Source organism: Silene latifolia, chromosome 7 (genome assembly GCF_048544455.1).
Source record: "Silene latifolia isolate original U9 population chromosome 7, ASM4854445v1, whole genome shotgun sequence".
In the NCBI taxonomy this organism is placed as follows: domain Eukaryota; kingdom Viridiplantae; phylum Streptophyta; class Magnoliopsida; order Caryophyllales; family Caryophyllaceae; genus Silene; species Silene latifolia.
This window is the reverse complement of record NC_133532.1, coordinates 24272277-24296813: the sequence shown is the minus strand read 5'-3', so window position 1 is coordinate 24296813 and position 24537 is coordinate 24272277. Positions and strand designations below refer to the sequence as shown.

Sequence of the window (24537 nt, the reverse complement as noted above, 5' to 3'; positions counted from 1 at the left end):
ACTACATTTATGCAATGATGGGGTTCCCCAAATTCACACACAAACATTTGAGAACCTCCCTAAAAGGCTAAAAGTAACACAAATTGCCTTGTTTTTTTTGGGACATTTCCTAAAAACAGTGGAGTTTCAAATAATGGTGAGTTTGGTGCAACAATGAGGATGCTCATTTGAGGAAAGAGAAGGCAAAAGAGGAGGCTATTTCTCTCCCTTGCGGATGCTCTTAACAATTTTAGGAGATGCTATTTCTCTCCTTTGCGGAGGCTCTTAGGAATTTTTAATATGAATATTCAATCTAAATAACTTTGAATCGGATATTCGATCCGTGCTCTGCCCTACCCAGACAATTAAAAAAGTATCAATAATTGTCAATTTTTTTTAATAATAAAAAATCAAATCCACAAACGGTGATTGACTAAGAGTCTACACATACACTACCCCTTTCCATAGTAAACTGTTGTTGAATCAAAAATTTCTTCATCCTGTCAACGCTTGCTCACCTTATTCAGATCATACTTCCCCTTTTGTAAAGCAATCTTTTTCTCTCTCTATATCTTTCTCCTTTTCCCCTTCTCTTTCAACAAGTCACGGCGCGCTTCCTACATACAATACAATTCCCCAACTACCAAATCTTTCCCTTTGCTTATTACACTTCTCTTTACCCTTTAATTTTTGCAAAATGTGATCACCATTTTATAGCTTTTAACTTTTTAATCCAATTTTTTCAAGGTAATATGATTATGTATTGAATCTTGAGCACCATTTTTGTTAACCCTTTTGTGTTTCATGCTTGTTGTTTGGATCAGATTCATGGGTTTGCATCAAAGTTCATATCTTTTTATGTTAATTGATGTTTTGTTGTGTTTGTAATCATGTTTGTGTTTGTGGGTTTTGATTGGATTTTGATGATTTTTTAGAAGTTATGTTATTGATTGTGTAACTAGTGTCAATTGATGAGCTTATAGAAATTTTAAGGAAGATTTTTGATTAAGAAATGAACTTGGGAGTTGGGATTTATGTGAATTTGTGGATCCAGAAAAGGGGTTTAATTTTTTCAGTTTATATGTTGCAGTTTCATCTTGGATCATTCGGAAACAGTCGCTTTGTGTTGATAACACAAGGGTAAGACGGCTTACATCCGACCCCCTTACCCTGCAATTTGCGGGAGCCATTGAGGCATTGGGATAATGTTGCTGTATATGTTACTAGGGTTTTGAGCCTATGAAATGAATAGTGATTTTCTTAAGTTAATCAGGCTTATTTATGATTTATGAAGTTTTCTAAATCTATGTGTTGTATTGCTCAAGGGCTAGTTGTAAATTTTGTAGCTCATGGTGAGATGAAATGATGAATGTATGAGTGCAAGGATGTATAAGAAATCAAATGACTCGTTTCATGTTATATACCACATTTCGCAAATGAATTAATGTTTTGGTTGTAAGTGGACAACTGTCTCACACGGAACTAATTAGCACTGATGTAATCATTGTTATATTAGCGATTATCGGCTGGACGCTTTAGACTCTGAATTGGATCATGGAGGTTTTGATTTGCATGTGGTATATTAGTATTTTATCTTCTGCAGAATGAGTGCTAGATAGTTGCTAGCTAGTTGTGGGAAGTTTTGTAAGGCCAAATGCAAAACTTTTCTAGAGGGCTCTGCATTCATACTTTTGTCGATGCGACTCTGTTGTGTTGGAAGTTTCCGAGTTGTTAAGTGTTTAAACGGGGTTTTGCTGCTTTCATCCATTTCTCTATTGTAGGTGATTCATATACCTAGGTGTCCATTCCTATTACAATCGTGGAAAGGGTGGTTGAGACATCAGATAGATAGATGATAAAAGAAATAAAAAATCTTGGTCATGGAGCTTGAGTTGTTAGATCTTAATTACCACTGAAAGATATGTGTCACTTAGTTAGTTCTTACTCTAGTCAACGCATGTTTGTATAGCTGATTGGGACGGAAAGAAGCTATAATTAGCATTGGATTTTGAATGTTTCGAGTTTTTATACGATTCACAGCAGAAGCAATGTGTTTAGTTGTCATTGACATTCTTGTCTAATTGTTGAAGGTGTAACTTAGTTAGGGCCCTTGCTATAATATAGTAAGCTAGAAAGAAACCAGGACTTGTACATCTTGTTACAATATCTGCAGTGTGATCTCATGGTGTTTACTTACAAAGTACTTAAATCATATACCCGTATCTGTCGAGAAACCCTGTCTCATTACCAAATTGTTCTTAGTTATAGTCAAATCAGGTCAAATACTTTTTGGAATGAGTGGAGTAGGAGAATGAGCAATTAGGCGACCCTCATTAGTCAGATGTAGAATTTCTTTGCGTCTATAATTGTTATTCAGTTGAGCGTCAGTATACGTTTGGAAGTGCGCTGTCGTTTTTCCAGTATAATTGCTAATGTACTGAAGCTAATTTTTCAATACAAAAAATTCTGGCTGTTTCAGGTCGAAACTGGTTGAAGGATGGACTGCGATTGCATTGATACACAATGGCAAGATGAACTTCTAGTAAAATATCAGTATATATCAGATTTCTTTATTGCCCTAGCATATTTCTCCATCCCGTTGGAGCTAATTTATTTTGTAAAGAAGTCGGCATTCTTCCCATACAGATGGGTGCTTATGCAATTTGGCGCTTTCATTGTTCTATGTGGTGCCACTCATCTTATAAACCTATGGACATTCTCGATGCACACAAAAACAGTTGCTATAGTAATGACCATTGCAAAAATGTCCACGGCTGCTGTATCATGCGTGACAGCTTTAATGCTTGTTCACATAATCCCGGACTTGTTAAGTGTTAAAACAAGGGAAATGTTTCTAAGGCACAGAGCAGAGGAGCTTGACAAAGAGATGGGTCTTATCCTTACACAAGAAGAAACTGGAAGGCATGTTAGAATGCTCACTCACGAGATTAGAAGCACACTTGACAGACACACCATACTGAAAACGACTCTAGTTGAGTTGGGTCGCACACTCAACTTGGAAGAATGTGCATTATGGATGCCATCACAAACTGGGATGACAATGCGACTCTCTCATACTCTGAATCACTCAATGGTTGTTGGATCAACTGTTTCAATGAATCTCTCTGTTATTGCTGAGATCTTCAATAACTCTAGTGTAGTGAGAATACCATTTACGTGTCCTTTGGTTAGGACTAGGCCTGTTGCCGGAAGATATGGAGCTCCTGATGTTGTTGCTGTCCGGGTCCCCCTTCTACATCATTCAAATTTTCAAATCAATGATTGGCCGGATATTTCGGCGAAAAACTATGCAGTGATGGTTCTGATTTCTCCTTCTGACGGTGTCAGAAAATTTCGTGATCATGAATTGGAGCTAGTAGAAGTTGTTGCAGACCAGGTTGATATTCTCTCTTGTTCAATCAATGCAAAACCTTTATAGTGAGTTTGTATACAGAAATCCAGTTGTTAGACATGTAATTCCCTGCCTTAATATTTCTCTACGTCTAGTACTTCATGCGTTGAGTGTTTTCTGTTCTTTCTATGGACTTTTGTGTGAATTAGACTTCGAGCAGTTTTAGTTAACTCCACGTTTTTATAAATCTGGGGCTACTATTATAAATGGGGTGTGCCGTTTGTGTCCACGGCAGAATCTCTGCTATTCTATGAAAAAATATTTTAGTTTTTTGCCCGAAATATTGAAATGTCATACCCATGTCTGTGTGTTTGAGTGTCATATAAGGGTAATTTCATGAAGAGTCAGTCAGTCAGAGTAACATAGGTTGTCCAGGGTCTGTGGGAAGGCCCGGAAGGTTTGCGTGTATATGGTCTTACGATAAAGCTTTGGGAAAGAATATGAATGCGACTTTTTGCAGATATATTGTAAAACAAACTAATAAACAAGATGCAGTTTAGTACATTGAGTTCTCTCTCATCTATTTTAACCTTCTGTTTTGTACGGGTGTGGGTAATAACAACCTTCTTACAACCCGTTGCCATTAAGTTGGATGATGGGCAATGGCTACCTTTTCCGGGGTTTTGTATAAGTTCAAAGCAACCAAAAGTTAGTTAGTGAAATGCAGAGGTTACTTTTTAAATTGTTACCTATAAAAGAATCACTTCGTCTAGGCCTCTTAATGCTTAAGGGAATAGTTGCATAATCTTTATCTGGTCTACATTCATCATTGAACTATGATTTCTTATTCTCCATCCTTTCCATCTTGTTTAGGCCATCCATAATTCCGTATTTCTGTTCTTCTCCCCACCCCCATACTGCTTACACATATCGGAGTACATTTTTTTTTAATTTTAAAATTCTTGTGGAAGCATTGGTAGAAGATACTCTTCAGTTTTCAGAGATATCATTTGAGTATTGGCTCTTTTTACCATAATTGATTTTGATGTACTTGTGTTGCTGTAAACGCGTAAGATGATTTCGCTCATCTAGTCTTTACATTGGACTTGTAGATCTTCTACATTGATCTTGTCAAGACAATAAAAAAATAGACTTCATCTCTGTCGAATCTATTTTCGCAGGTAGCTGTCGCCCTTTCTCATGCTGCTATTCTGGAAGAATCTATGAGGGCTCGGGATCAGCTAATGGAACAAAATGTTGCTTTGGACTTGGCTCGTCGCGAGGCTGAGATGGCAATTCGTGCTCGTAATGACTTTTTGGCAGTCATGAACCATGAGATGAGGACACCTATGCATGCTATTATTGCTTTGTCGTCTATTCTTTTGGGAACTGAATTAACACCTGAGCAAAGAGTGATGCTAGAGATTATACTCAAGAGTAGCAACCTGTTGTCAACATTGATCAACGATGTGCTTGATCTTTCTAGACTTGAAGATGGTAGCTTGGAGTTAGTTTCCATTGCGTTCAATCTTCATGGGGTTTTCAGAGAGGTAGATATGTAATCTTGTACTCCGTACTAAATTAATCTTTGTCATCTTTTTTTTTCGACACTTAACAAAATTATTCTAATAATTGCAGGTACTTCACTTGATAAAGCCAATCGCATCCGTGAAGAAGTTATCCTTGACATTAGTTTTAGCTCCAGAGGTGCCTGTCTGTGCCATCGGGGACGAAAAACGTTTGATGCAGACGATTCTGAACGTTGTTGGAAATGCTGTAAAATTTACAAAGGAGGGATATGTTTCAATTAGTGCAACCGTTGCAAGGCCAGAATCTTTGACCGATTGGAGATCTTCTGAAGTTCACCCAGTCTTGAGTGATGGCCACTTCTACTTAAAAGTGCAGGTTATTGAGCTCGACTCATAGCTTTAGTCATCTTTTAGTTGCATAGTTTACTTCTCTACAATCATGTCTCGTACTTGCCAATGTACTACTAGTTTCTTCATTTATCAAGTCTGCTCCGTGACATCTGTTTGAAGGTTATTGGGAGTGTAGTTGAGGCGGTATTGCACATTTTTTAACAGTGACCAAGAGACAGCTCTACGACTGATTCTGAAATCACGATTGATACCTATTTTTGATACCACACCTTATTCAATACAATGGAAGGTGTACGGATGATTTCTTTTGTCACTGAGTGTCGTTAACCCCCATCAACTTTACATATGCAGGTGAAAGATTCAGGCTGCGGTGTTAATCCACAGGATATTCCTATGATTTTCAACAAATTCACTCAGTTTACACAAAACAACACTGGCATCGGACTCGGACTGGCTATTTGTAAAAGGTATAATCTTAGGTTCAATGTTTTTTTGTTCCAAATAGGCAAATATGATCGTTGAAATCATCGCCAGCTTTTTACAATAACTACCTCATTAGTGATCTTAAAAGGCTCAGGCGAGTCAAGGACGGTTATGTGTATGCGACCTTATTTCCATGTTAAAAATATAGAGAGATTGTTTCCAGATGACTCGTATTGGATCAATTGGTTGTGCTTCACGTGCTTCACGTAAATGAAGCACAAGAGCTTGGCTGCCTTGATGAGTCATTTGATTTTTTGTGTTACATTCCACACCCAAAATAACAAATCTTGGCCTTAAATGGAAATCGAAATTTATCATTGATTCTTTATGTAACCAAATTCATTTCCTCGGTTTTCTTGACCATGCTAATTTAATCCGAACAAAACAGATATGTGCATCTCATGGGTGGCCAAATTTGGATAGAAAGCGAAGGCCATGGAAAGGGAAGTATAGCGACATTTATGGTGAAACTGGGTTCGTGCAAAAGCTCAAGTGGCTCATTAACTCAACAGGTTGCAGTGAGAGGGCATGTAAGGCAAGCAAGCACCGAGTTTATTAGCAACAACCCATTCTTCCGGACCGATGATTCCATCACTTCATCATATCAGTGTTATGAAAGAAACTTCTGAAGTATTATGTGACACGACAATTCTAGGGCGGAAATAGGTAAGTAAGCAAGCAAGATTCATTGCAACTGTAAGAGAGCTCTAACCAGTATTAGGGAAAAAGACCCCATTAATCAATATTTGAGGTGTCTTATATATCATATGAATCCCGACTTTTGTATATGTCGATATTTTCAAGTTTGAGACTCCTTAAAAGAATAACGACATTGCATCTAAAAACCCCATTCCTTCAATGAAATGTGGAGTGATGGCTTTTGCGTCACTAATTGTCTCTAATTTTACCATCTTAATTGGAATGACTTGCACTCGTAATGCTTTCAAATTTTCGGATGAATCAAATGCCATTAAGTTAATAACTTTGTATGACGCTTCATTGAAGCTGCATGTCTACACTTATCACCGATAGAAACAATTTCAAGTAGACGGAACTACAAGATGACCTGATATGAGATGATATAAACGATTTGAAAATAACTAATTTAAAATTACATTCAATATCTAAGTTTGCCTACACAATAAAATGTATAAAATCATTAATATTCCCTCCATGGCGCAAATAGTTCGTCTTGGATCTACTTCAACCATTGACCAAAAACTGAGGTATTTGTTTGGAACTACAGTGATGTCGAAATTGTAATAAGTTAGTTATATTTGGAAATTCTCCGAGTTATGAGCTCAGCACTGATGTTTTCTGTAGATCTCAGGGATAAAGAGGTGTGAGCCAATAGAAAAGTCGTACCACCGATGATTTTTCTATTTTAGGAAAGTATTCTTGAGACGAGGAAAAGCTCCAAGTGTTGCGGTCTCCCGCGACAAATTTGTGCCCTGCTAAAGACAGTAAACCCATTTTGGCCGGCTAAAGAGTACGAGTATATCCTGTCACGGAAGACCGATTAACTAATCTAATTATTAGTCCAAACTATCGAACTTAGCCATCGACGTGTAAGTCAATACATGGATGGCAGGTTGTTAGGGTTAAGAAAAAATTTGACCATCCAGGTTAAACTTCAACCGATGTACGGCCTTCCCAATTTAAAATAATGTGCAAAAGGCTAAAAGTGTCGAAGCTCGCCTTGACGATTAAAAGAAAAAAGTATTTGAATAGCATACTCAAAGCAAGAGTAATACAAGATGGGAACAAGTATTTGACAGTAATACATATAAAGCTCTGTTTCAAAACCACAACATAAAAGGTTCGACATAAACGTACTTAGTTGCTGCAAAAATGTAATACGGAGTACTATGTTTCAAGTAACAAGCTCTCTAAACCGCCTAAAGCTTCCTAGCCAAGTCTCACGCACTTCCTTTCTTTGCTTTTTTGGTGGCCCTGTAATTGATAACGGTGAACCATGAATCAGATATCAAATCTAACACAAAAATAAAGACGAAGAAAATTTATGAGACTAAAGTTGAGGAGGTAAGACTGACTGCAGTATGTTCTGCTAAAGTTTCACATGAAGGAATCACACAAAAACCAGTTTTATTTGGTTTGGAGTTTTGTAACATCCGGTTTTAAGCCTAGCTTTGAGCCCGTAGTACCCCACAAGGGAAGTAAAGCTCTCATCTTAAACGTGATACGTTGCTATGTAATTAATCTTGATACCTCTAGTTGACCTAAATCAGACACAAAACCTTCAAACTAAACTAGAACTTCACTGCCCTACACGGCTACACGTTTAATGAGTTGTCAAAATAAACTTACTGTGCAGGTGCAACGGCTGCTGCTGCTGGTACTGGTTCAGCGCCAGGTCCCTGCTCAAAATGGCAACCGAATATAAATGAGTACTTTGACATACATCCGAGCAACTAAACAATAAATAACAGGGAGAATTAACTAGACTAGGAAAAATCCATTATATCTCGGAATATACCTGTGCAAAACGCTCCTCTCGACGAGCCAATTTCCTCTCCCTACTGGCTTTGTTCTTAGCACGTTTGGCCTCAAACTGGTCAGACAAAGTCTTGTCTCTTGCCTTTTCAGCCTTAGTCTTGTGAATGCTTTCCATCAAGACTCTCTTGTTCTTGAACACATTACCCTTCACCTTCATGTACATCTCATGGTACATATGCTTGTCAATTTTCTTTGACTCTCGGTACTTACGGAGCAACCTCCTAAGAACTCTCATCCTCCTCATCCACAATACCTTAGTTGGCAGCCTTGCCTCTCTTGTACCCTTACGCTTACCTACATTGTTTGGCAATTTTCTTAGTAGGATAAAATCATAAAAGTTATAACTAGCACTATGTTTAACGACGCACAAATATAGTCAAACAAGAGACGCTGATTTTGTAAAATATCAAATATGTAAACTACCCTTGTTTCAGTGTTCTAGAGAACTTCATAAGTCCAGACATAATTTTGCTCATCATCACTGCAAGACGTCCTAAACCAAATCTCCCATCAACAAACTATTATCAATTAATACAAAGATTAAAAAATTAATTATCTCAGAGAAATCCAATTAAGGAAATACACAGACATTCGACATGGCATCAATTCCGACCGCCCGTCTGTTAATATCTCATCATTGATAGCATTTCCAAACAGAACTTATTTAACCCCCAACAAATCTTATAATAAAATTTTCAATAAATAACATAAACAATAAATTAGATGGGCATCAGATAATAGGCGGAGATTGTGGTCTACATGAAAAAAGAAAAAAGTGTAGGATAAGTATTGCATTATTTCGCTGCCAATAAACCCATACTCTCTCATTCTCGACAATCCAAAACATGCCTTAAGAGAGTGTAAACTATTGCCTCAAGAGTCAAGGAGACAAAAATGGAAAGCCTAGGGCATTGGCTACTTGGCTTATTGGCTATGACATGGGAAGTATGAGTTTACAAAAGAGAACACTAAAATAGCACAAAAGGGAGTTTATGCATTCAAAATTACCATATCCAGAGTGACGACCCTTTCTCTTGGCTTCCTTCATGCGTCGAGCACGAGACCTGGAGTGAATCTTGGTGGGCTTTCTGATGATGAAACCATCCTTGACTAGCTTCCTAATGTTTTGGCCTACACAAAATAATCCACTATAAATCACAATCACATTCGTAGCAAGCAACACAGCCACATAGTAAGAAATAGGGTTTTGAGACCCCTTAGCTTTAAAGAAAATGACATTTTACGTAGTCAAATTTGCCTAATATGAAACTTTAGAGCTTACCACCCATAATAAAAGGGAGACCTACTTGTCCGATACCGACACGACAGTTCGACACTTTACTTTAGACCAAAAAAATTGAAAAATCCGGACAAAATAGCCGTATCCAACACTCGACACGTGTCACACATGACACGGGGTGTTGGAGAGTCAGGTTAACACAGCATACAATCAATACCATCACCAACATAAAAACATCTCACATTCAGAATGAACAAATGACATTATGTAATTACATCTTTACAGAAGACGAATAAAAAAACTTGTACCAGAAATACATGAATTAGATGTAATACTAATTACTACGAAGCGAAAACAAACGGTTACTTCAAGACTAATCATCTAGCTAACATTTACCACTTCCAATCCACACCAAAATTTCGCATCGTTTGAAATTCCCCTCACATATTTTGGGACTACAGGTTACATGATCCAGCTATCAATATCACACATGAACACTCGGACTTCAAATGACCATAATAACAACTAATCCATCCGCCCTAATCATTTGTTTAACATTTATAATCTTTCCAAGGGTAATTTTAATTCAACTAAATGTACCAAATGATCGAGACGGAGGGAGTAATATTCTAAAGTCCAACCATACAAGTGAGTAGTATAACTATCAACCATACAAGTGAGTAGTATAACTATAACACCAAATTACTCAATCGAATCAAAATATTCGATCAAAAAACAAAAATCATGAGCCCAAACACCAATCTAAACTACAAAGTATCACAAATCACATAAAAATTAATACCCAACAATCGAAAACCTAATTTAGAACACCTCATAGATTCATACCCAATTTCTAAAACCATTAAAAAAACATAAAAAAATGCAAACTTTATCATCAGATACAATAATCAATCAATACCCACAACATAAAACATCAGATTTTGTACAAAAAACAGGAAATCTAAATAAAAAAAGTGTAAGAAAAAGAGAGAGGGACGAACGAGAATTAGCCATGGAGATTTCATTAGATTCATTGGGATCAAGCCAAACTTTGCCACGACCACACTTGAGGATGTCTGCTGCGAGACGCTTCTGGACCTTCAATGACACCATTTTTGACGGTGGATTGATTTCTCTCGAGATACAGGAAGATAAGAAATGGAGGAAGCTTTAGGTTTTATAGCACCACTTTGTACCCAATTAGGGTTTTGACTATGTTGGGTTCAAGGGTTTTGGGAATATTATTGGGTTTTTTTTTCGGTTGGTCTTGCTTAACACCGTTTAACCTAAGATTCACATCTCTTTTCATTTCCGTCTTTAATTGGGTATTTCCATCTTTATTTAATTGGGTTTGAGATTTGTTTAAATTAAGACGGTCAGAAATGGCGTTTCTTACCGTGTTCATTTATTACGGGCGACATAAAATTGTGGGATGTGCATAAATAAAATTGTTTCGTTTGACGATCATTTGAATTTTGGTTGGTTAAAATTCGGCTTAAGTTTGTTTGAAGACACCTTGAACTTAATCGAGCTCGTGATGAGGGTTGATTAGGTTATACCTCGAGCATGAACAAATACCACAACTAGGGATGGCAGTGGGTCGGGGACCCGATCCAGACCCTGGGGGTCGGACCCTAATGGGTCGGGTATGGGTCTCATTTTTTCAGACCCAATGGGTATGGGTCGGGTATGGGTCTTAAGAAAATATTTCGGGTCCGGGTCTGGGTCTAAGTTATGAGACCCATACCCGACCCTTAGACCCTTTATTAAAGAAAAAAAATTCAAAATTACAACTTTTCTCGAATTCATACTTGTGCATCAGAAACCCAACTAAAGTCTCTTTCTCTTCCCTCATCCCATAGGGTGATAAAACCCAACCAAACTCTTCTGACAATACCACCACTCCACCACTGACACAAGAAAACCACCACTACAATACCGCGACTGGCAACCACCTCTCTAATAGCCGGCGACCGACAACCACCATTAACGGCAGATTAATAAACTCATAATGTCAAAGTAGTATGAATTTTTTTTTTTTTAATATTATAGACCCCATAGCTGTTAATCTTGTTACTAAAGTGGCTGAAACTCGGACCCGCGGGTAGACCCAGACCCTACCCTTACCCATAGGGTCCGGGTATGGGTCCTCAAATTTTAGACCCTTGCGGGTCTGGGTCGGGTACGGGTCCAAAGGGAAAATCTCGGGTCAGGTCCGGGTCTAGGAGGACCCTACCCAGACCCTACCCATTGCCATCCCTAACCACAACCCATTGAGCCAAATCACGAGAATGTATGTATTGTCGTATTGATATGAACTTGTAAGGAAATGTTGAATAGAACTAAGTTGGCCATGTATTCAACCCGAATAACCTATTTACTAATTCCGTTAATGTAAAATATAATGATTAGTTTTTTTGTTTTTTTTTGTTTGGGGTCGTACTTTTTCACATACGAACTTTACTCTTTCACATATAACTTTTACGATTTGAACCTTGTCATTTTTTCTCATCTCCCTCCTTCAATAGTCAATACCAAATACAACTCATCCACCCACCCATCAACCACCACCCACGCCCTCTCTCCCCTCCCCGCTCCACGTCAACAACCTTCATCGTAAAACTGATTAAATTCCTTAGAATTATTAGAGTTTTTTGGGTAAAATTTTTCACTTCAACCATGAATTTAATCATCCAATTTTCCGTAAAACCTACCTTACAATGGAAATAAAACGTTATCAATATCGATAGATTTGTGAAGTGTTGAACATTATCGAATGAGAATTGGATACGTAGTATAATGTCAATGAATACAAGTACACTATAAGAGCAAATTATCAACCCTAATCTACTAATGTCCAACCAAATACAATATCAACAATAAAGGCAATATGATTCGCATGAGATGACTACTATAATTAAAAGGTCATGATGACCAATAACTAAAGATAACGACCATAAAGGTCCATAACAATATACACGTGAGATACAATGCAATCATGATATAATTCTGTGCAAAAACACCTTGTTTCCGAACCAATATGGAGTAAATTACACACGAGGCGGCAAAATAGAACGCGACGGCGATGTGACGAATCTGGCGATGGTGGAAACAAGGTGCAGTGGCTGATTGGGGGTGGATGCGGCGTGGTTGGGAGAGGTTGGAGGGTTTATTGAAGATGGTGGATAATAATTTGAGAGGGAGGATTAAAAGGGTAGTATATGTCAATTTTGTGAAAAAGTATTTGTGATAGAGTAAAACTCGTATGTGAAAGAGTAATTCCATTTTTACATTTTTTACTCTTCTTATATAACCTTGTACCTTTGTCAAACAGCAAAAAAAGTGTAAAAGATGGTTGTAAAGTATACTACATAAATTGAACCACCTTTATAATACCATCGGCTTGTCTCTTGCTTGACAGAAATCTTCAATTGATCTTACTGTAAGATCGTTGTATGATATTTTACAATATAATTATTATTGCTAAGATATAATGAAACGAGTAATATGAGATGAAGACGTCGTTCCACGCCTAACCGTCTAATTTGAATTTTCGGAAAAAATGTTGTACAAAAATGTCGATAGCATTTAACTATGGAGTATCATCTAACTTTTGGATCCGCCCCCAAATTGGCCAGAGCGCAAAAATCCAGGCCCTTGTAGCTTCCCATGGCAGGCTCAACGCTCTAGCAGTCTAGTCCTTTACTCTATTTCCCTGATTGTATAATTTTGTGGCAGTGTCAAAGACCGCTGTTTCAGGATCGGGCATCAGTTTTCGCGTTGGTTCTGAAACAGATCTTTGATGCCGCCTCAAAATGTTTCTGCAGTAGCAAATTAACCATTCTGAAGCATGGTAGTAACCCAGAATTAAATACACGTATAGCATAGTTGTAAGTTGTAACCATTCTGATTTCAGGTGCATTAAGTTGATAATCACAAACACTAATTAGATACATCAATGGCAATTATGTACGAGAAAAAATAAATCAATAAGGTCATTGAACAGGATCCAAATACAGGGATACTAGAATACAACACGAGAGAAATTGTTTAAAACTTAAATCAAGAATAATCAACCAACTCTTTATATACTCTGTGTCACAAATCTCAAACCACTCCACATCTCCGGCGCAATCAATAAGTGTTTAAAAAGCATCTACTCCTATAGACTTATAAGCAAATAATGGAACAGACGCCCAAATAATCGCAGAAAGTTCCAGCCAATCAAACGGATTCGCAAGAAGAACCACCAAGCTCAAGAATTTGATACCAAAAAGCACGAAAAGAAAACCGGGACTATAAACATAGTGCCGCAAGAGGACTTACCAATCAAGCATGTACCTTCTGTATGAATCGTTGGCTGGTATTATCGTCTTGGAGGCAGCTTCACGTCAATTATAAACAGAACTATAAACATAGTGCCGCAAGAGGATTACTCATCTATCATCTCATAATTTCTTAAGAACACATCTTTCGTATAATGTAAGGACTTGCTTTCGGCTGGGATTTGCCAACTTCAATACCTCAGCACCAAAATTGTGTTTCACAAGCTCTTGTTTAAGCCTTTGAATTGTGAATTTAGTGTAATCTTCTAAATCCTTTTCGCTATCGCCTTCTGGTGATGCTCGCTTGAAAGGACTAATAATGCTTTTGAGCTTCTTCGTCACTCGAGTAAGTCTGCCACTAACATCACCATCATCACCAGAATAATCCTTTCCATCATTAATATTAAAGTTTATATTCTCCGTCAGTTCTTCAGGGTCTTCCACCCTTGAACGTTTTCCATGTGAAGTAGACTTGAGCTTGGCTTCCAGAGCCGATTCATTCAGACGAACAGAAGTCAACTCTCGCTGCAATAAGTCAAGCTTACTCTGGGTGGATTGGAGCTTAACAGAGAGCGCTTTAGCCCGTTGATTAGCTTCAGCTTGAGAATTGCGCTCAGACTCGAGTAATCCCTCAAGGACTTGTACTGTATTAGATCGTTGTGCATTGTTTGATTTCATGAGTGATTCTATTTCCTTCTCTCTTTCCTCTACTCGAGCTTCTAGAAGCGCGACTTTAGATTTAGCACCTGCCTCTGATGCACGGATGGCTGACAGTTCATCAGTCAGGTCTATTTTCTGCCTCTCCAGCTTTTCAACCTGCCTCTCTAAATTCTCGATACGAGCCAATCTTTCCATGGATATTCGCTGGATGTCACTCTTTTCCCTTAGGGCATTTGCTTCTTCATCACGTGCTCTATCTGCAATCTCACTGGCTTTCCTAGCCTGGATTTCAGCAGAGGTACATCTATTTTGTAACTCATCAAACAACATGAACTCAGATCGATACTTCTCCTCCAGCTGGATTTTCTCCTGCTCTAGGGTTTTAGCCTCTCTCTCATGAGATTGTGCGGTTGCATTAGCAGTTTCCAACTTTTCTTTCAGCAGCTTAACCTCAGATTTTAAGTCAGCTAGTTCTGTTTCTTTGTCTTTGACCTTTGATTCAGAGGCCTGAGAATATTAGAAGCACTGTGAATCAAAACGTCACTCAGCACATGCCACTGCGACGTATGCTAATAATATTGAGCACTGCAATCATACAGACATAGGAGCATCAACTAGGGGGTGATGGAGTGCAGTTTACATCAGTAACCAGTCAGTGTCCCACCAGCTATGTTAAGACTGTATTAGACTGTAACACAATCAGTCACTCCCATATTATGAAGACTACTTTACCATAGTCATAGACTGCCTACAGTTTCTGGACTCTGGAGGCCATTCAGAGGGTTTTTGACTTTTGGTATACATGTGAATCACGACGATTTTATGATTGTATTTAGCAGAAATTCTTTCAAGTGTCACAATGAGATTACTGAGATTCTAATAGACACTGGAGACATTTAGACCCATAGGTACTCACCTTCAACTGTAACATCAAAGTTGTTAGTTGTTGCTCAGTCCTTTCAATCTTTGCGACCTTGTTCTTCAGTTCCTCTTCCTACAATCAATGACAGTGAGTTCAAAACTAAATAAAATATGATTCCTTTATATGCTATCCATGGATATCATGAAACCGATAAAAAGGTTCCTAAGAAGATACAAATTAAGAAGGTAATTGGTTACAGACCATGTTAGCCAAATTCTTCGCAAATTCAGCTCTGAGCAGATCTTCTCGAGCTTGCATATTTTTATTTGTAGATTCTTGCACAAAAGCTACTTTCTCAAGGGCAGATTTTGCTTGCCCTGCAGAAATTTCATACTTGCGTTTCCACTCCTCAGCTTCCTCTTTAGCAGAGTGGGCTTGTTCACGAATAGCTGCGAGACTTGCTTCAGCAACACTGGCCCGAGATTTGTAAACACCTATTTCAGCACAGGCCTCATCTTCTTCAGCTTTCTGGTTTGAAAAGAGCTGTTCATATTTTTGCTTCCATTCAAGAGATTCCTTTCTAGCTAAATCCAGTGTTTTAGACAAGGCAGAATTCTTTTCTTCTACTGAGCTAGATTTACTTTGCATATTAGTAATTCGATTCATATAGTCATTGGCCAGTTTCTTCTTGTCATTTATAGCCTCTTCATATCGCTTAAGATACTCAGACTTTTGCTTCTCGCTTGCTTCTAACTGTTTGGTTAGTAGAGACATCTTATCTTCAACAGAGTGGCATTTCAATACAAGAGCACTTCTGTCAGATTCCATCTGATTAATCTGCTTCTCAACAAGGTCGGAAATTGGGCCTTCAAAACTGGAAAATAGTCCACTGTGAGATGACATATTGAAACCAGACTAGATGGCACTAACTAAAATCATAGACTAACCTCTGCTGTAAGAAAATAGCCTTTTTATGATCTTTCCCCGGCCCATGACATGATTCTTCATATTCCGATAAGAGATCATCAATAACCTACTAGAACAAATGCGTTTCAACAGTGCTCAGAACATAAAAAATTACTCTAGGCTTACAAACAAGAACTATTGGGGTAAGGCAGCATACATCCGACTTCGTTTTATCCAACACCATGCTCTTAAGAATGTTCCAGATTTTCAGAGCTGATGAACTGATGCCGAAGTTGGTTGAGTTATATACTCCGTCCGTCCCGGTCATTTGTTTGCCTATTCATTTTTGGGTGTCTTAGTCAATTGTTTGCCTTTCTATTTTAGGAATGCTTTTAATGGGCAATTGGATCCTCCACACTCAATTTGGTCCACTTGTCATCTAATAATTGGTCACTTCCTGTTTCCTTGGTCTTTGTGCAAAAACCAAAGGCAAACAAATGACCGGGACGGAGGAGTACCAAAAAATAAGTCTAAATAAGAAACCAACCCGTTTATTTCTTTTTATTGATCAATGACGGAAAAATTTGACAGACAGTTGCACGAAAGTAACAGAAGTCAGGTTTGAGGTCCTTAGCTATATATACAAGTTAAATCCTTTTTGTATGGACACTCAAAAAAAACATGAGAAAAATGAGACGCTGATTTAGATGATTAAAGAGATGACATTAGGATGACAAACAGACAAAGATTAGGGTATAAACATACGTAAATAACATTATTATGGCATGTATACTCCCAAACAAAAATGTCAATTAAGATTATGAAATTCTATCTTGCTTTTCCAGCCGAATAAGCCAAAATCAAGCTAAGAAAACATAGTATGTAACTATGTATATAGATATATGCTGATTTTTTGCAAGGCATTCATCACAGTAGTAGCATAGTGCAGAATGTAAGAGAGAACAATTTGTAAGAGTATCACCAAGAACACCCAGAAACTTGATACGGTGTTTTTATAAACCCTATTTATGTAGAGAAGGTCAACTAGGAGTATTTACTAGAACATACCTCGCTACAGTAGCAGGTCCCTGAATAATCGCCCAATAGTAAAACTATATTAAAATGGTAGTTTTTAAAAAGGAGGATGAAGCTCTTTAGTCTCAAACTAGAACCATATTAAAAAGCGAGATATTTTTTTGATAAGGGGAAGAAGCTCTTAGTCTAAAGCTATGAATACAATGCCAAGAGACTCTTGCAAGGATTGTACAATGTAAGCTTTCAAAACTTGATAGATCTGTTGACACAATGAAACCATATGAGAGCCAAAACAGCTATGCCAAAAATAGAAAAGTTTCAGAGAAAGCTGAGATAACACACTAGCAAAGAGTTAGAAATATTGTAGGGACGGAGGGTAAAGAAGCATAATCACCTTCAAAACTTGAGCCAGGTCCGCATCAGGAGCATGGCAAGCTGCTCTTAGTTTCTTTTCCATGTTCTGGATGGCAGCTGAACATTGTAAATCAGCTTGCATGTATGCATTTTTCTTATAGCCCTGCATCCGAATTTAGGATTGTTAAGTATTTAGGTAACTTATGAACGTTAAACCACAGAGACCCTCAGACCTATCCATTGAGCACCAATGTGCCATAGTATGATTCAATTCAGTTCCGAGACTGATTAAAATGAACACCATAATATGTTCCGCATTTAGTTCCGAGACTCCACAAATGAGACAAATCACCAATGCGTTAGATTTTCTATTGTTGTTCTGAAGAAATTTGGGCAAAATTGTTGAAAGAAGCAAGAGTTCTTGCAACATTTGGTAAACTGTTTCGGGGGTTAGGAAATAAAATGGAAACTTTTCCTTTAGAGGTATTATCATTTTTTCCTGTGTACTCTTTTTGTTACGAATTTGATTTTAGACACTTTTTATCATAGTTACTCTCTAGCAACTGCTATTTTTTCCGATTCCTTATATTCAAGAATGTTCATTAACATATCCTGGATGGGTAGGTTAACTATTACTCGTAACATATTTCCTATAGTTTAAAATTAATAGATTAAAAGAAATACTCCGTATAAAGCAAAAAAAAAAACAAAAAAAACAACAACGATTACATGGATTAAAAAATACTCTGTATAATGCACTGAAGTTAACCACCTCAAATTCTTTCCTTAAGAAATTCTGCAGGAGCCTTTCAAATTTTTGTTTTGCTGAACCGACTCCTACAGCATTCGAATTAAACAACTCTAACGCCTTTCGGACTGCTTCATCATGTGCCTCTCGGAGTGCTACCTACAATGGAGTGGAATCAGGATTCATAAGTGGAAGAGAAGATCTATACCAAAATTGAAATTTGTCGAGATTCTTACTTCCTCAGGTGGTTTCAACTTGTCGAAGGAGCAAATATACACTTCAGTAGCCAAGTCATATGCCCTTCTGCACTCTGTTTCTTCGACACTCTAGTCAAAAATAAAAACAAAAATCGCCCTGTCAAAGATTATCCACAGGACATTTCAAGAACTTTTCTACGACAGACAAGAAATAGCGCAGAAAACTATGAAGAATGTTTCAAGACATTTACTAAAAATTTGATCTTTACATCCTGTCGCTTGGTCACCAAGAATATTACTTTGACGCTACAATTTTGCTGCATGGTGCATGTTGACGCAACAGAATATTTCCACACTTTATTTTAAGCGAAAATGTAAACTGATCACCAAATTTAGTCAAGTTTGACACTTGCAGTCGAGTTGGTAATATTAAAGATAAGAAGAGGTTGTGTTGCCTGTGAAAGTGCAATTGCTCTACAAATTGGAGACCGCACAAGGATGAGGACTTCTACATGTAAAGAAGCTCAACCGCATAAACGGGAGAAAAAAGTCATCTACGTGTAGCTCAAATGGTCAATAGTTATAAGGAGTATATATTTGAAACCATCCATATGCATTACCATCAACATAAGCATCAGCACTAGAAATACAGTTACAATAACTAAAAGGTACCCGGTGAAAGATTTACCTGCCAAGAGGAAGCTATTGTAGGCACAGCACCATTATTGATTGCATCTAGGAAAGATTGAGTTATGCCAACAAGTATAGGTCCATTCATAACTGTTGACCCAATTTGCTTGGGCCTAGTTCTCTCGAACACAAACCTTGTTAATGCATCTAAGCCAGCTCTAAATTCTGGTCTGAAGTTCTGCAACTACATATAATGCATACACAGTTTAATACAAGAATAAGTGCGATAGTCTAAAGTAAACTGAATGAAAGGATTCAGATGCTTACAGGAGTTTGATCAAGCTGCTGGAGTTCAGTCTCACTGTTCAATGGCCTTACGAGAGTGAAGCATTCACGGTCAGGGAAAAGAGCACGGATTGATTCACGAACCTAGTTGACACCATAAAACCCATCAGTGTGACCATAGCTTAATTCAGTTCTATTCAAAGCTAGATCATGGTCACTAGTCAAAGTTCTTGTTCTTGCCAGGTTATGCACCACAAAAAGGAGGTCGGTGGATTCTTCCTCTCACTGGTCACAACATAAAGGTGGTCCATAATCTGTATCACCTCACTGACCTCACCCCAAATGGAGCTCGGGTGTTGGGTTGAAGTCCTGAAACCTTCACTTTTAAATTATTTTGCATTTGATACAATTAACCCTCACAAGAAGAGACATTTGAATAAGTATTGCAGGGTAGAATTTACAAGGATTATATTTTAGAGGGGACTAAAATCCGTGGAAGTGCAGTACACATATATGGGACAAAAGTGTCTTCCTCAAACAAACTTACGGCATATCGTCACATGCTCAATGCTTATAAATAAGCTCCCGCAAAAAGCAGGGCAAAAAGACGGTTTCCAATTACCCACGGCAAAAACTAAGACGTCCATCTACTACTTTATGCAAAAAGCAAGTAAGGATTTAAGAGCCATCTTGATAGTCCATCCCGGAAACAAAAGATTAATATCTCTTTGGCCTCATCCGAAATAGATGGAGATAGGGTAACTAAGATGAATAAATAACTAAATTTAAGCTGTCACTAGCAGGCGAATTCTAGAACATATATTGTTGTTCGGTATACCTCATTCTTTGCAGCTGTCGCTTTTCCACTACCTTGAATTGGCCTCAAAGCAAGCTCTAGATAATCACGAGGAGTAATTTTACTATTGTCTTCAACTAAATCCAGATAGAAGTCCTGCATCATAATGTGTGTCAATTCGCGAAACAAGAAGATTACGATTAGGCATTGCCACAAATATTACCCTCAGCAGCCAAACAAAAATCGGGGAAAACTGCCCCAGTTCAGAAGCAGTAGTCTTTCCTCCTGACGCCCTGACGCGTATATGTTTAGTCATTTCCGTCACAAGTGAAAGACGATCTAGTGCAGCCTCATCGATTCCACCCATCTGTATATAAAGATAACTTTAGTCCACTTGCTTTGCAATTAAACTTATAAGATGATCCACAGTGTGGTAAGCATTTAAAAAAACCTAATTTCTACGAATTCTCACTGAAGAGAAAAATCAGAATCCGCATCTAATAAAGCCCTACCTGGTTGTAGATGAACAAGCTGGATAAAAGAACAGCCAATGAAAATATCTGGGTGCTGTAGGTTCCCTGTATGGAGAAAATCAGATGTAACATGTTAACAAGACAAAAAAGTTACCAAACAGAAGAATACAGATCAATATGACCGGTTTCGTAGTGAACCAAGGAAACTAACTTCATCGACCCAACATCCTAACATTCACATAAGAGAGTGATCTTAAAAAGAGAAAACCTCACCGTCTGATCATAAGCATCAATCCCTTCACTATCCAAAAGTATAAGATTGTAATCTGTACCATCAATTGCAGTCCTCTTTATGGGAGCACTCCACAACCAAAGCCCCTTGGTACATGGCCGATGAGTTGATGCAACTTGAAATCCGCTGCTCCTTCCAATAAGCTAAAACTCAGTTCATGAAGAATGTCAGATTTAAAATTCGTAAGGAATATCCTTGCTCGAAAAAGAATAAAAAAGTTGAGGTCATGCAGAACAATACAATGTAAAAAAAAAATGAATTGCATCAGAGGGTGTGTTCATCATGAAGGAAAAGGTTTTCCTCCAACAACATTCAGACTATACAAGTTCCATGGTATTTTGCTCGAATTGAGAGAGAAGCCCCACTGAAGAGACACTATGAAGTTCTCAAGAATATTGGCTAAGTAATGCATGAAAAGAGGAAATGCGAAAGTAGCCCCAATAAGATTATGTGAGATATAGCTTGTCGCTCCAATAAATGAATCTCTAGCTAGTAGAGGCCTGGAAAGTTTCGTCAACGCTAAATGACTTAACAATAAGGTGGCAGATTGCCAGATCATTTACTTGAACAAAATTTCTTCATCCTAATCATTACTTAATCAATACACACAAAGTTTAGAAGGTACTGAGATAATTTTCCATGAGCTTATAACATTTTCTAAAGGTCACTTGTGTTCATGGAAAAGCCTAATTAACCCAACAGCTGGAATATGTTCTATCGGTCATATTTTTTTACATCATCGCTTAACTTCATTTAAGCCCTAAAGACCACTCTGAACCTTAGCTACACAATGTGAACATTAGCTGATCTTTAACCAACCTTGTACACAATGGCCTATTTATACCTTAGCTTGTAGAACTTCAGAGAAGATATATTACTCTCATTGTCCTATATGCCCTCACATACACGTTCTTTATTCTTTTGAATAAACTTGACTTAGCTGAAAAAATTTATGGATCATGATTTCTGTGTAATAACATCTAAAAGTTTAACAAATTATAAGGCCTGTCATTAGAAAAACACTACTATGTATCGTTCAGTGAACTTGTGACGAGAGTTTTGCTACTATATGCATCACTACAAATTTTCTTAAAACTTGTGTGATAAACCTTTCTTGATTTTACTACTTTCAGGGTATACAGTGATACTGATTAACAGCCGACTCCAGTCAAAAGCACTGCCGACTTTTCTTATTATTTCTCATCACAATACATACTTATACACTTTTCTTAGGAATGTTTCAACTTTCGTGCCCTGATCTTTTGGCTAATTTCACTTTAATACCCTGTGAGCTGTGGTTCCACCAATTTCCCTTTCATAGCTCGATACCTCATATTTGAGATATTTCTAATATATTGACCGGAAATGTAATATCACTAAGAAAACATATAGTAGTAATTAGCTAAGTAGGATTTCGCCAAAATATGTTCACACACTTTTCCTAGACATATACTTCATTGTTTATTTTTACACTTCATTATGATGAAAAAATTCATGAAAAGATGAAATCGAACTATTTTATACTTTAGCGGCTTAGCCATTCATCTGAAAAAAAATTCAGTTCAAATCTCGAGACATCATTAATAACTTGATCAAAAACATAAAAGTGGATTAACCAAAACTCATACTCCGTATTATCCTGCAAGTATTGTATACGACTCACAGTGTGAGACGATCCTTTCATATATAAAAAAACATCCATTCATTATTTCATTGTTAATAACAAATGAGTGTTTAGGCAATAAAACAAGGGTGCACATATATACACTCCCAAAACATACTCGGACACTAATTTTATTTGCAGTAGACAAAAACACCCTTACATCACCCCACTTGCTTGTTTAATTTTATTAGGGTACAACGTCTATTGCACATAAAATTAGTGTCCCAATATGTTTCGGGAGTGTATATATGTGCACCCTACAACCGTCCGGTCTTAATTCTATAATTTGAGCAAGTTATTATAAACTTCCAATGCTAAAAAACCGATAACAAGTTTTGATTAAGTCATTACTTAATTAAAGTTTGACTTTAATGCTATCTGCAAACAATCAAATCAAATCTCCACTCACATTCCACCGGTATCTTCACGAACTTCAAGTCTTCAACATAATTTACCAAACTACACAATCACAAACTAAATGCGGCCAGTAATTATAGTGCAAACGATCTTACACTGTGAGACGGTCTATTTCTATAAAAAAAATTACAAAATCACAAACTAAATGCAGCCAGTAATTATAGTGTAAGACAGTTTACACCATGAGACCGTCTTACACTATAATTCGAGAAATGCAGCACATAGATCCTACGTAAAGCAAGTAAAATTCACAATTCACAAATCCGCAGGCACAAATTCCTCTCACAAAACTTGAACGTAATTCAACACCAAAAAGTCAAAATTCAGTCAAATGAGGGAGAGAGAGATAGGCTACCTGGTTAAGAATAAAGCTCTTGCCTTGACGAGCGCGTCCGCAAACAGCGACAACACCAATAGGATCCTTAACGAGTTGAAGAACCGCCACCGCCTCGGGATCGATACGGAATTTTCCGGCATCGTCGCAGTACACAAACCTAATCGGCCGCGGTGGTCCAGTGATTGATGTTGACGCCACCGCAGCCGGTGACATTGGTGGAGTTGTCGGCGGCGGAGAAGAATCGCCGTCTTTGGCGCGGAAGAATCTCATAGGTTACTTTTTGGGAGTGGTATTTTGATTATTTTTTGGGGGGAAAGGGGAAAAGGAGAACGGTAACTGGGTAAGAAGGACAGAACAGAAGGAGGTGTAGTAGCACTTTTTGGTGGGTCCTTTTGGGTTTTACAAGTGTAAAGTTCGGTATTATTGGAGTTTGGGCTTCGGACTTGGAACTTTGGAAGAGTCTCGAAGGTCGAACTTTGTTTGTGTCAACGATGTAGATAAAATGATTTTGTTTTCCTAAAAAAAAATAGAATTATACTTGTTCAAAGTTATAGGAGTTGGTATTTACAATTTGGGATATTCTACGGTGTATCCCTGAGTTTTTCGGTTTTTTATGTTGTACCCCTCTTTTTTTTATATTCTACATTGTACCCCTAAATTCCTTACCTATTTCTCTATCATGACCTCTCGTTTAACTCTCAATTAACTTTATCACTATCAAACAACCATACTTTGACCTTTATTTTGACGTATTAATGTTGTATCACCATTCTACATGAGAAACATCACAAATTATCTTTAATAAGCACAAACTACTATTAAAACATCCGTTATGATTCATGACATAATAATGGAGAATTGATGAACTTTAGGTTAGATTTGTATACTATTTGGTGGGATAATGAGTAATTCGGCGAACTAAAAAGTAAATACGTAAGTTGTCGAGTAATTGGAATGGTAAATAAACGATTTAATAGGTCAATTAAGAAATTAAGTTAGCAAAGACAATAAATAAGGTCATGGTATAGACTAATGTATAGAGTTCAAGGGTACACCATAGAATTTCAAAAATGTAGGGGTACAGCATAGAATACCGAAAAACTCGA

At 37.5% G+C, this 24537-nt stretch overlaps 3 protein-coding genes and 1 non-coding gene across 7 annotated transcripts; 1 reads left to right on the top strand and 3 right to left on the bottom strand.

The window, feature by feature from the left end:
* Positions 1 to 410: 410 nt before the first annotated feature.
* LOC141591972 (putative ethylene response sensor 1) lies at positions 411 to 6596 on the top strand. Of its 2 annotated transcripts, none has more exons than XM_074412500.1 (6): positions 411 to 726; positions 2459 to 3376; positions 4513 to 4881; positions 4970 to 5236; positions 5563 to 5678; positions 6083 to 6596. In XM_074412500.1, exons 2-6 carry the CDS (start codon positions 2477 to 2479, stop codon positions 6321 to 6323), a joined length of 1893 nt encoding a protein of 630 aa, XP_074268601.1. In that variant the 5' UTR covers positions 411 to 726; positions 2459 to 2476; the 3' UTR covers positions 6324 to 6596. The 2 variants fall into 2 exon arrangements, with proteins under 2 accessions (XP_074268601.1, XP_074268602.1); XM_074412501.1 differs by lacking the exon at positions 411 to 726 and adding an exon at positions 732 to 1119.
* Positions 6597 to 7400: 804 nt separating this feature from the next.
* Positions 7401 to 10765, bottom strand: LOC141591971 (large ribosomal subunit protein eL19z-like). Its single transcript, XM_074412499.1, has 5 exons — positions 10453 to 10765; positions 9220 to 9342; positions 8192 to 8505; positions 8023 to 8072; positions 7401 to 7647 (listed from the first exon to the last, which is right to left on the bottom strand). The coding sequence occupies exons 1-5, from the start codon at positions 10562 to 10564 to the stop codon at positions 7614 to 7616; spliced, it is 633 nt and encodes a 210-aa protein (XP_074268600.1). The 5' UTR covers positions 10565 to 10765; the 3' UTR covers positions 7401 to 7613.
* Positions 8935 to 9021, bottom strand: LOC141593409 (small nucleolar RNA R16). Its single transcript, XR_012521493.1, has one exon. It is a non-coding gene; the product is annotated as a small nucleolar RNA R16 (small nucleolar RNA).
* Positions 10766 to 12819: 2054 nt separating the features above from the next.
* On the bottom strand, positions 12820 to 23884 carry LOC141591970 (uncharacterized). 3 transcript variants are annotated; one of them, XR_012521014.1, is made up of 15 exons: positions 23450 to 23825; positions 20996 to 21157; positions 20762 to 20827; positions 20473 to 20616; positions 20292 to 20405; positions 19496 to 19597; positions 19227 to 19412; positions 18578 to 18667; positions 18366 to 18500; positions 17634 to 17756; positions 16246 to 16331; positions 15560 to 16172; positions 15353 to 15430; positions 13778 to 14943; positions 12820 to 13294 (listed from the first exon to the last, which is right to left on the bottom strand). XR_012521014.1 is itself a non-coding variant. In XM_074412498.1 (14 exons), exons 1-14 carry the CDS (start codon positions 23699 to 23701, stop codon positions 13900 to 13902), a joined length of 3195 nt encoding a protein of 1064 aa, XP_074268599.1. In that variant the 5' UTR covers positions 23702 to 23884; the 3' UTR covers positions 13422 to 13899. The 3 variants fall into 3 exon arrangements, 1 of the variants encoding a protein (XP_074268599.1); XR_012521013.1 differs by having other exon boundaries at positions 12820 to 13272; XM_074412498.1 differs by lacking the exon at positions 12820 to 13294 and having other exon boundaries at positions 13422 to 14943; positions 23450 to 23884.
* Between the last annotated feature and the right edge of the window lie 653 nt (positions 23885 to 24537).